The following is a 12,565-nucleotide window of genomic DNA, read 5'->3' as shown; positions in this document are numbered from 1 at the left end:
GCTTGAAAACAAATAAATAGTAGTTGATTGAGTGTGCGAACAAGTGACGTCATAAGTTGCTATTTCCATTCAAACTCTATGGGAGAATTGTGTTTTGACAGCTCATAAAAAGTACGTCAATTGATTGGTGGTGTCAACATCCCTATTCAAAATGTTCTCATTTTAAAACTCAATCATGTTTCGTTTTATACAGTTTATTTTAGAAATGTGAATATTTCGAATTGTGTCGGTTTCGTTCTAAAGGTGCGAATATACAATATAATATTATCCTCGCGCAAGAAAAGTGAATACTTATATACTTATTGCAAAAGTCTTGGTACACAGGATTTTGTATGTTCTTGTTCTTCAACTCTTTGACTACGCCTACAGCGTTATTCGTTATACAATTAGTCCATTATGTTTACGTGTTAGAAAGTGTGTTTTAAACAAAACAAAACCCGTCTCGTGACTCTTTTTATATCAATAACAATATCTTTCTACAGCTTTGAATCAGTATGAGTTTATTATATTAACTAGCGTTTACCCGCGGTTTCGCACGCGTAAATCATTAGATACAGCAGTTGAATTGAAATTCCGGGGTTTTATTAAATTCTCGTGGGAATTCCCTAAAACTACAACGTGGTTTTCATTGACTTTATATTATATTTATTACAACCCAGCGGTTGTTATTTCGAGATGTTATCCCTATCCGATGGGAATATCGGGAAAAACTAGCCTATGTGTTATTCCACTCCAGATGTCCATCTATATACGCAATCCGCACCTAATTTCATAACTCTAAGGCCCAACGGTTATTATTTCAAGATTTTATCCCTATCCCTTAGGAATATTGGGATAAAAGTAGCCTATGTGTTATTCCAGATATCCAGCTATATACGTACCAAATTTCATAACTCTAAGCCCAGCGGTTATTATTTCAAGATTTTATCCCTATCCCGTGGGAATATCGGGATAAAAAGTATCCTTTGTATCCAGGTTATAAACTAACTTTTTGCCAAATTTCATCCAAATCCGTTCAGCCATTTCAGCGTGAAGTAACAAACATACTCACTCACAAACTTTCACATTTATAATATTAGTAGGATTAGGATATTCCGATTATTAACAAAATTGACGTAGTGTTCGTCTCCCATCAGTAGTTAGATCTTCAATTTGCACTAAGGTAGAGCAAGCAATGCAACTGTACCACTACCATGAGTTTACAGTGACCGTACTCGATAGCAACGGCGTAAGTTATTTGTAGAGGCGCTGTACAATTCTCTATACAAATAATTTACGCCGTCGCTATGGAGTACGGTCACTGTAAACTCATGGTAGTGGTACTGTTCCGCGCTGTCGCCTTCTTTTACGAAATGGGTGTAATCTGGTCATCCGTTTAATGAAACAAATGACTTATGTAGTAATTTCTTTAGGTTCGTTAAAAAAGACGGACTTCTGTTCATAAGAATATATTTTATGATAGTTACATTGTTGTGAGAGTATGTGTGTGCGTATCAAGAATGAAATTTTTAACAAAAACTTATTTACTTGTCAATCCACAACCATATCCATGTTTATTTTTTCACATTCGATCACCTGGCATATGTCCTGTAACTTATTACTTTATATTCTGGTGAGCAACGGTTGGGCGTTAGCAAACGACATTATTTACATATACGCCGTTGTTCCTGTGCTCATTCATGGCCCGGCTCGCTCATGCCACGCTGATTTATCGCCTTAATTTCATAAGTATCTCTTTGTTACCATGGCGTCTATATTATATTTGAGTAATATTGCGCCTATAACTCAGACAAGCAAAGGAGGATACGCCGGAACACTCCGGCCGGCCGACGCGCCGCGAGCTACTCCTTTATTGAGAAAGCGAGATGAATCTCGATTAATGGAATAACAATTCGCTGTGCAATCAATGGAAGAACAGCAACCAATTTAATAAGACTACACGAATGGCTTGATTCATTATTTTACAAGTTTTAACATTACAAGACTGATTTATAGTTTATCTTAGGTTTAAAGTTCTTAGTATTTCGGCCTGTTTACTTTACATCCCACTGAAGGATACAGGCCTCTTCTCAGGATGAGAAGGCTTGGGGTCATAGTTTCCACGCGGGCACAGTGCGGATTGGGAACCTATGTAAATTTCTTAGTATAGTGAATGATAAAGCAATATGGCAAAGAGAAAGACCATACTGTTGTTTATTTGGTGTTTATAATAAACTTTTTAATTACGTTTGATATTGTTAGATTTGTAATAGGAGCTACAACATTCTCCAAGAACATTGCAATCTGAGTCTTAATACGCAGCTGGCGGAGCGACCGCTATGATTCACTTACTCTAAGTTTAGATAGAAGCACTCAGTCATTGCACCATATTGTTACGTTATAGAGTTGAAATCTTGGTGACAATAAAAGTCATACGTCTTCACGATCGCGATATAATTAAAGTTGGCAGGCGTCTTCGTGATTCGAGGTGTAGTGTACTTGTGTTTATCCTTTAGGTACGTCGCGGTTTTCCAAATCCTGCAAAAATAAACGACGATGCCAATCTCAACAAATGTTGACACAACACAATAAACTCAACTCTGTGCCTGTCTAACATAGGTTTATATTTATAAGCCTTGTATTACACATTAAAGAACATTGTGTAATGGAATCCACGCCGCATGGGTTAAATATTTATTTTCCTCTTTTGTTATTATGTGAGGAATACCTATTTACCTAATCAAAATACTTGTACTTATTAAGTATATTAAAATAATAATAAATAAATAAATATCACGGGACACCACGTTAAATAGATAGATACTAACTTAAATAGATATTAAACACCCAAGATTCAAAGCAAACATTCGCATCAAGCTTCGTAGCGAGGTTCTCTAACCACCAATATGCTAACAGTTATTAGTTAACAAAAACCGGCCAAGAGCGTGTCGGACACGCCCGAAATAGGGTTCCGTAGCCATTACGAAAAAATTAAGTAATATTTTTCTAAGGATTTATACGGAATCTTCCAAGTTTAGGTGTGGTTTAGGTATATTTTATACCTTAGGCTGCTATTTACTCTTAAAATACTAATAATTCTCAAGCAAACTTAGTCGTTATAGTTTTCCTTGAAAGTTTGATATATATACTTACTACCATCCTGATTTTTTTTTAATTTTTCCACCCACTGGTTTAGATTTTAGAGGGGGGGGGGACGCTTGATTTTAATGAAAATTTGCACTTTAAAGTTGAATGTTTCGCAAACAAATCACTGAATCGAAAAATCGTCTTAGCAAACCCCTAATGGTTTTAAAATACCTATCCAACCATACCCCACACTTATAGGGTTGGATGAGAAAAAAAATCACCACTTTACGTCTATGGGAGGTACCCTAAAATTTTTTTTTTAATTTTTTTATTGTACCATTTTGTCGGCATAGTTTACATATATATCCGTGCAAAATTGCAGCTTTCTAGCATTGATAGTCCCTGACCAAGCCGCGGACAGACAGACAGACAGACATGGCGAAACTATAAGGGTTCCGTTTTTGCCATTTTGGCTCCGGAACCCTAAAAAGGATAACAACCTCACTATCAAACGAAATTTTTGTATGTATGTTAATTATAGTCGATTAACAAAAAATGGATGGCGACGTCTCACGAAGGCCCTTTGTACCACTGGGGTACCATAGGAAGACAACAACAATTCACAGCTCGTATTTTGAATGTCCCTATATATATTTGTAAATGCATTTTACAGCCCTTGCAAATCAAAATACGGTTACATCATATCGACGGTTGAAAGGAGAAATTGACTAAGCGACATTTTTGTGAACATTTTGAGACATATCTCCAACGACAAAGAACAATTTACTGATTCTCATAACTCACTATCTTAAAAAAATGTCGCTTAGTCAATTTCTCTTTTCAACCGTCGATATTACATGGTTCCAATGTATCCGTTTACACTCGCCCTGGGCATTGACGTACTTTGCTGATATTGCTAACTTTAGTGTACTGAATGATTAGTCGGTCGTACGTTAATGCATACGTACTATAAGAGCCACAGCAACACCGCACTACTCATACGCCTTTGTACACCACGTATACGTCTCACGTCATTCGTAAACACTCAAGATATTAGATAAACATATTTGTAGTCTCGATCTCGGCACGTTAACAATATTTAACTCAATATCGCCGGGAAAGCATTATTAATTTTACCAACAGATAAATATTCCGCCAGAGAATTAATAAAACTCGTTGCCATATTTTCGGGCACATAAACGGCGGTTGCGTCTATTGAATAATTAATAGAAAAGGGGCGACCGAATTTACGTGGAAGTTTCATTGAGTGAAATCATATCTGTGACAGGAATTATTTTATGTTAAATCCTTAGCTTATGGCTATTACCGTGGATAATAAAAGTTATTTCATAAACCATATTGCGCTAAAAATTAAAATTATTAAACTTATATTCGAGTTTCAAAACAAAGTTGAATACGAACATTGCAGGGCCGCCTGATTTGAGTAAAGTCGAGTTCTGGACGGTCAACCGAAAATTAATTAACATACTTTGGCGCTCAACCCTCGACCGTTGCGCGGACGAGGTGCGGTGGAGTCTCGCAGCTCGCTCACAGGTGGCTCGGCCCGCCCCGCTGCACCGAGCAGTCCGAGGGGTGCCATGCCAATATGAACTGCCATCAAAATTATTTTTCCGTCATCCCGTTTGAGCAACACGGTACAGACAATCGAGTTCTACAATGTCTAGTTATACAGCCAAATATCCATAAATACCTAGCAGACAGCTTCTGATGTAAATCTAGGAATAGTTTGTGTACGTGTAGATATTTTTTTAAAACAGTAAAACATACATTATATAAAATTTACGCTACAACGCATACTATTTCTCCAGTATATTTAATGGCTCTAAACTAGTCCCTCCGATATTGACACCAGTGTCTAGTCAAGTAAACATTCAGATATTTACTTAGTTAAAACCCGTGAAATGTTCTAATCAGTTAATCGTATGCCTATAAAAATCGTGCTGCTGTGAAAACACGCTACTTTTATAGATTCTACAAGGGACACGCGATATGGAGGGGCCAACAGCATTAAATTGCCGGAATTATTCCGTTGTTGATATTAAATGCATTCCTATTTCAGAAGTCTGAGATCGCGTGCACCAACCCAGGCGCTACTTAAAACAGGAGGACGATATATTTCTTTTTCTGCTGATTTTCGTAAAATATCGCATAATTATTCGAAAAGAGGTCAATTGTTTGTAATGCATTACAAAGTAGGTACATTAGTTTAATGATGAAAAAATTATAATCGTGGAAATATTATTATATTGATATTATAATATTGGAATCAGTTCCGATTTATGTTGTAACAGAATTGTTTATTTATTATACACCCGACCGATTGTACCGCCCACTCAAATGCGTAACTGTTTGAGAACCTACGCTAGCTCTATTTTTGGCTCAATGCATATTTATGAATGTGTTATTAATTACAAGTTACTGGATAAAGTTCAGTGTTTATTCAAGTAATTTCTACCCATTTTCCTTTAGGATTAAAATTTAAATCTTTTATTTTCAGCAATAAAACTATGAGATGGATTTTACTAAAACAGTAATAATTATAGAAAAAAATCAAACACGACCCAAGGAATCGCAGCCAAAATCTTATTCTTTTACTCTGAGTTGTTACCTTATGCAGAATAGAATAATCATAAACGCGACCCCAATGCGTTGATACGAGGGTCCCAGTTATTGCGGACACTTGTCATATAAACACAATGTGAGTGGGGGCACCAAGCGATGCTTTATTATTTTAATTATTGCACGTTCGCGATGCGCTCTTTGTTAGACAACCGCGTCAGAGAGATTGCTTTAATGCGGAGTTGAATTAGTCACTCCACTGTTTGTTTTCATTGAACTGTAGCACAAACTTGAAATATTTACGTTGAAAAAGGAGTTTATTTAATCATATGCGGTTTTAGACGATAACGTAGTGACAGGCATACTCCTAGTTACATTACTCCTATTGATAACTTATGATTATGACATTCAAGCATGATAGCGTGAAATTGCAAACCGGTACAAGCGGATTATCAGAAAAGAGGAAACCAGTGTTTTATTCATATAAGTGACTCACTAAGTAGTTTTGATCACACATTAATGAATTTAATATTTATGGATGTTCTCCGTGTATGTTGTAACATAATTAGACACTGGTTCGTTGTAAATAAACAACTTCTTTGTAATTGCGGCTTTATTGGAAAAATATTTTGTAATAAAAGGTTTATTTCATAGCAACAATTTCTAGGTTCCATTCCATAAGTGAGGTTAAATGAAACAGAAATATTAATAGCAAAAATAAGTATAAGTCACAGACGTCACACTGAAATCTCATTAAAATTACGTTAAAAGTACGTTTAAGTCCAACAAACAATGTATTATGCGGGTATATTGCAATTTAACTGCAGATTTGTTATGTCAACAGTAGCGGTTTGTTGCCGGGACACAGGATTAGTAGTAAACCGACGTAGTTCTGTCTGTATGTCCATAAGCAATACCTTAAAATCACCTACCCCTGGTGTTGCAGATGTTTATGGGCGGTGGTGATCTCTTGCCATCAGGAGACCCACTTGCTCGTTCGTTTGCCATCCGGTCGAATAAAAAAAACCTAACATAATTCGTTATCTTTATTCCAGGGTTTTAATAACTAAATTGTGTTTTGTCATTTGTCCGAGTCTGGTAAAAGGCAAATGTCATTTTGACTGACAAAGAGACAGACAAATGTTGAGTTAAAATAAGTTTCCCAGGCAATTAAGTAAGGGTTTAAGAAATAAAAAACCGGTCAAATATAACTAGTGTTTCTAATTCACAAACAATTGTTTCGCATTATTCTTTATTACAAATAATAATTTTTAAGAACTTTAAAAAACTTGTTTTTTTTCTATCTTACTAGTATTTGTAACCTACCACAATGCAATGTCACGCACAATTTGTGCGTAAGTACCCGAATTGTGAATTCACAATTTTTGCTTTTGTAAATAAACTTAATTTTGACGAGAAATCTAAGTTAGGATATGTAAAAACAATCAGTTTTGTCCAAAGCTAAAGTAAAATTAATAGTATGAGTTTACTTTACTTTATTATGTTAACATACTGGTTGATGTTACACGTCTATTTGTGAAAATATGTATGTACCTCTATAGTATACAAACAAATACAGATGAACGTCTTTCACCACTAGCGAGTTAGTATCTCGCCTTCCTTGGATTTCCAACTTAGCGCGACACGAGCGCGAGGGCGGGTGGGCGCATACTTTACTCTCTCGACTCCCGATCTTCATAACGAAATTCTCCATTTTGATATTTTTATATTATATTTATAAACATCTTGTACCTGCATATTTCTTACAGTAAATATGAAAATTTTCGGAATGCCTACGACCTCGCCTCTTGGATCTTGAGGGAACAAAGCTTCTTCGGTATTGAGATATTTTGGAGTTTGGAGCGCTTCGGATTCACTTTTACATCTTATTTATTGTGATAAATATTTTCGGATTTAACCTCAACTTATGTACGGTTAGGGCTGGGAGTATAACATTAAAAGATTAACCGCTTTAAAAACAGGAAATTAAATAAAATTATATTGTTGTCAATTGACGTACTTGAGAAACTCAGGGTAGCCACAATAGGCACAAAATGGAAGTTTACAGTGCAAGCATCTGAAACGGTAAACAAACAAGTCGCCTGACGTAAGAAGCTCTTGAGAAGCCGAACGAGTCATAATACATCGGCTATCATAGTAACGTTGCAAATCTTACCCACAAAAATAATGTTCTATCAAAGCTAGTGCACTCATAAAGATAAAAAGCTTGTGTTTCCTAAATTTATTAATTTTATTAACAGAATTAGTAGTTTTTATTCATTTCATAAAATAAATAATTCAAATTCGACTGCAATTAAAACAAAGTTGCATGAAAACAAGTTGCCTTCAATTATGTTAAAAAATAATGGTTATTTGAATGTTTAACGGTATATTTGTTTGTTACAGCGAGCGGCGCGCTCGCAGCCGGCACCATTGCGTCCCCGTGGAGCACGGCGGCCGGCGCGCCCGACACCAACGGATCGGGCGGCGCCGACGCCAAGCACCTCGACGTTGGCGACGCGAGCGACGATGAAAAGGTACAAGATCTTACAATACCTAGAGGGGTCTACCTAGCACGTGAATTTTGTCACGGACATGAAGCAAGCATCGCCATATTAATATCCAAAAGGAAAGAGGACTATTTTTTTTCAGTTACGCAAAAATTTAATCATTTGTTATATTTTTTACTAAAATACATTTCTCGAACTCTAGTACTTATTTGTAATTGAAATTGAAAATACCGATGGTTAAATAAAATGAAGTAATGACGAATTACGCAAGTAACCACAAGGCATAATGAACAATCACAAGAAACGATAGACAAATATTAACTCGCTGAGTGAACAGACCAGAAACAGCAACGTTTCGAGTGGTTTCAAGGAACCATGATTCACGATGTTTTCGTTGGTTGGGCCGACTCGAAGGCAGCGTGTTATTTTTATTTTCTTTTGAGAATAGAAGCGAGCCATTAATTACAGTGACGCACTCCTTGCCTTGTCTTGTGTCTGAATCTGTAAGCAAACCCGACAGACAGATGTTCATATGTCTGGTTTGTGTACTAAATTCGATTTTTGTGATAACATGGGACGACTTGTTTTTTTATAAACTCAAATCATTTGCCTTTATTTCTAAGAGTCAGCTCTTACGCAGGACTTATCGGCGGCTGATGCGGAGGGAGTATGGAGTCCAGACATTGAACAAAGTTTTCAAGAGGCACTTGCCATATATCCTCCATGTGGCAGACGCAAGATTATTCTTTCGGATGAGGGCAAGATGTACGGTGAGTTTAGACATGCTATAGACATTTTGTTAATTGTCTTCGTTTATAATTTAAAGCCTGAAAATAGCGAACGCGTCAACAAGTAAGTATGCGTAAACTGTGGCAAATGTGACGGCCTGCCATGTAAACTTCATAACATTTTCCTCACTCCTAATATACCAGTTGTCGCAACATGTTGAACGATTCATAATGCCAATATTGCAGGATTGTAAAGCAATATCAAGGCCATTCCGCCCAAAATGAACAATGGATATGGCACGAGACAAAAGCCAAGGTATTGATGTCAGCCGACAAAGCGGTTTGCGCAATAAGATTCCGCGGAAAGACGTGCACTGACAATTATTATCTCTTGATTGGACCATGTTCGATTCGAGGAAGGCAAATGTAGTCACCTTCGGTTAGCTTCAAAGATTTTCCTAAATAAACAATCAATCAATCAATATCATTTATTTGTGAACATAGGTCATTAGTGTTACAGGTGTTACATAAAATTGGGTGGTATCGCTATGCTTCGCCATAAGGCATACAAAATAGTTGGCACTAAGACATGCAGCATGCTCTATACAAATGAAACTAATGCACATATAACTAAGTATAAACATTACATTAAAATACGGACTACTACTACAGACTGTTACGGCTAAAAACTTTCATTCAGATAAGCTTGAATGGAATAGTAGGCTTTTTCACATAGAAAGCAATGCAATGCTCTTTTGAATTGAATTATATCATCTATATCTAAAATACATTTTGGCAAATGATTGAATATTTTAGGGGGCATACCAAAAATACTTTTAGTTAATAAGGCAGTATTAAAACGCCTTCTGGTTATTTTACCTCGCTGACGTGCACAGTTAAAAGTAGGAAACTGGCCAGTGTTACATTTGACATAAAGAGCTACTTCATAAATATAAAGGCATGCCGAAGTTAATATCTTAAATTTAATGAAGTATGGTTTATTGGAAACAAAAAAATGTGTACTAGTCAGTTTCGCCAATATTTTGATCCCTATAGATCATCACTAAATTAGGTACTCTGTTAATGAACTAAAATAACTTCCTTGCTCACCCGCGACCTTAAGATAGCTAAGCTTATGCAAAATATGCGTGTTCATGCAGTTGCTCCACCTCCACACTGTAAGAACACACACAAATCAAAAAATCTATCACCACCACCACACTACACTGACACGTTTCGAACTCAACCAGAGCTCATCTTCAGAATGGCACAACCGTACACCATGCTACCAGTTTTTGTTGGGTTTCTGTGATTTGTGTGTGTTCTTACAGTGTGGAGGTGGAGGAACTGCATGAACACGCATATTTTGCGTAAACTTAGCTATCTTAAGGTCGCAGGTGAACAAGGAAATTATTTTACTTCATTGATATGGAACTCCGCAAAGTAACGCCTGATTCAATAAATTACTCTGTTAATATTTTGTCTAAAATTAATTATTTTTGTTTTAGCCATGTTAATTTTCAAATTATTTTTACCTAACCATTCAATTAGTGATTCAAGCATCTTATCAATATCTCTTTTGTATGTTTCTAAATTTTCTTCTGAAAATATAGCTGTACTGACATCAGCGAAGAGTACCATGGGATAGTTAATAGCCAGACCCACTTACAATGAGGGCTATCGCGTATGGATTCGCCGCTAGAGACGCTAGTGTAACGTGAGGTCTTCGATATGTCAAAGCTCGTTTTTGGGTGAGCTACGCGGATTTATTTATAATTAGAATAATTTTACGAATATTTTGCATTACCTGAAATTAATTATGGCAATTATGCGTTACGGGGCAATGAATGTCTATGTTTTGAGACAGTTTTGTCTTTCGGAAACTTTTGTCCTCCCTTTTTTTCCGAACGGAACTACGTAACGTAACACTGGTTGCTCGATATTTTTATGGTACGGTTTTAAGGTGTATTAAATATGATTTTAATCTAAACTTTATTGTCAAGCCCGTAATAACAAACTTTGAAAGCCACACTTAAAAACCTCACGCAGCACTGGCGCCATCTAGAAAGACAAAAAACAATAGCCCTCATTGGAAAGTAAATTACGTTTAGTTCTACTACAAACGGATAGAAAAGCAGTCACTCAAATTTATATACACCTGATGAACTACGCACTTTCGTCCGTGTAAAAAAATATTCTCACGCAAACACCGCCTATATGTATGTAGGTACACCACTACTCCAGTAAACAAATATCTCTTTATCTTCTCAGCGCTACAAGTTTGTGATTGAGAAGATGAGTAAACGTCATTATGGTATGAATTAAGAAATTAATCTACATTCATTTCTAATCAAAAACAAACTCATAAATAGTAGTTTCTTTATTCGTACTAATAAAACCTCACAGTACTCGTACAAATCTCAAAGACTGAATGCCCGGCCCCGGCTCTTTTACGAACTGTAAAGTATAAAGCGAATTTTTTCACGTTACAGTGTTAACTTAGGAAGCTCGTTAACAAGACGTGATGATCGCCACTTAAAACCTTTTTCCCTACAGTTAATTAAATGTTAAAGACGGCCTGCTTTGAATATACAAAAGATTTCAGTACATAGCAAGAATACGTTGCATTTTAAACAGATATTAATCATAAAAAGTTAATGTAGAGTCACTTCGGGTGTTCACTAGATTGCTAGTTCTTTGGTCAACACGTCGTCACGAACATCATGGAACGCAATTGACATGGAACAATTAAAGGCAGCCACTGCCATTACGCCGCCGGACGCACATTAAGTTCGCGCCAACATTACGTCCTGGTTTTAATTAAAGGACTGCCCGCTCAGCGCCGTCGCGGGCCAAATGGAATTGCTAAACAAATTTGCCACAGAGACGATGTGTCCACCTTAAGTGATTTAATAGACGGAATGAAATGCAATGTTTATCTCGAAACTCAAGAGGAGAGCACAAACATGGGCATTTTCAGTTAGCCTTTGCTTTTTGATACTTGCACATTTATTTATTTATCAAGGACTAAAGCTTACTGCAACTCTTGCAGTACTTAACACGTTTTTTTTTATTCAACGGGAATCGTACTTTAGATTGAATTATCTTATCTTATCTTATCTTATTATTAGGGGTCCTTGCGGATACACTTCGACCCTTAGGGATCTTTTGTGTAATTACCCCTCCTTCGCACTTACTCCATTGCATTTATCACCTCGTCCATAAATTGGATGATTTGACGTAGCGGTAGTGCCTTAAAGTCTTCTGGTGCGAGGTATCCGTCGCGAAAGAGTCTCATTCTTAATCTGGCGTCACATTCACACGTCTTCCTCACCACATATTCTACAATCTTCATTGTCCTGTAGTCCCATCTTTACTAGTATGTGTTTAGTATCAAAGTGACCTGTAAATGCCCCGACGATATGTCGGAGTGGTTTCCTACTGAGTGTCCAGAGTTTTTTAGTCCAGCTTGTGTTCACATTTTCGATGAATCGTTTTGAATGCTTTAGACATACCAGTGTTTTCCACTCTTGTTGGTGTTTGAGTGGTGTAGTCGTTTATGGCATTCTTTATGGTTCCCTGTGAAAGTCCCAGCCCTATGTTTTTGTTCATTGACCCTTCCCCTGCTAGCTCATCTGTTTTTTCATTTCCGATGAAGCATCTGTGTCCTGGGATCCATAC

The 12,565-nt window shown here is 36.7% G+C and overlaps 1 protein-coding gene across 3 annotated transcripts in view; it reads left to right on the top strand.

Moving 5' to 3' along the window:
* Positions 1-12,565, top strand: part of sd (TEA domain transcription factor 1 homolog scalloped) — a 62,580-nt gene that overhangs the window by 33,070 nt on the left and 16,945 nt on the right. For all 3 annotated transcript variants that reach the window (XM_074110899.1, XM_074110894.1, XM_074110903.1), the window contains 2 exons: positions 8,053-8,183; positions 8,797-8,926. In XM_074110899.1, the coding sequence (XP_073967000.1) occupies positions 8,053-8,183; positions 8,797-8,926 (261 nt within the window). The remainder of the gene's footprint in view (positions 1-8,052; positions 8,184-8,796; positions 8,927-12,565) is intronic.

Source organism: Choristoneura fumiferana, chromosome 2, assembly GCF_025370935.1.
Source record: "Choristoneura fumiferana chromosome 2, NRCan_CFum_1, whole genome shotgun sequence".
NCBI lineage: Eukaryota > Metazoa > Arthropoda > Insecta > Lepidoptera > Tortricidae > Choristoneura > Choristoneura fumiferana.
This window is presented reverse-complemented; position numbering and strand designations above follow the sequence as displayed.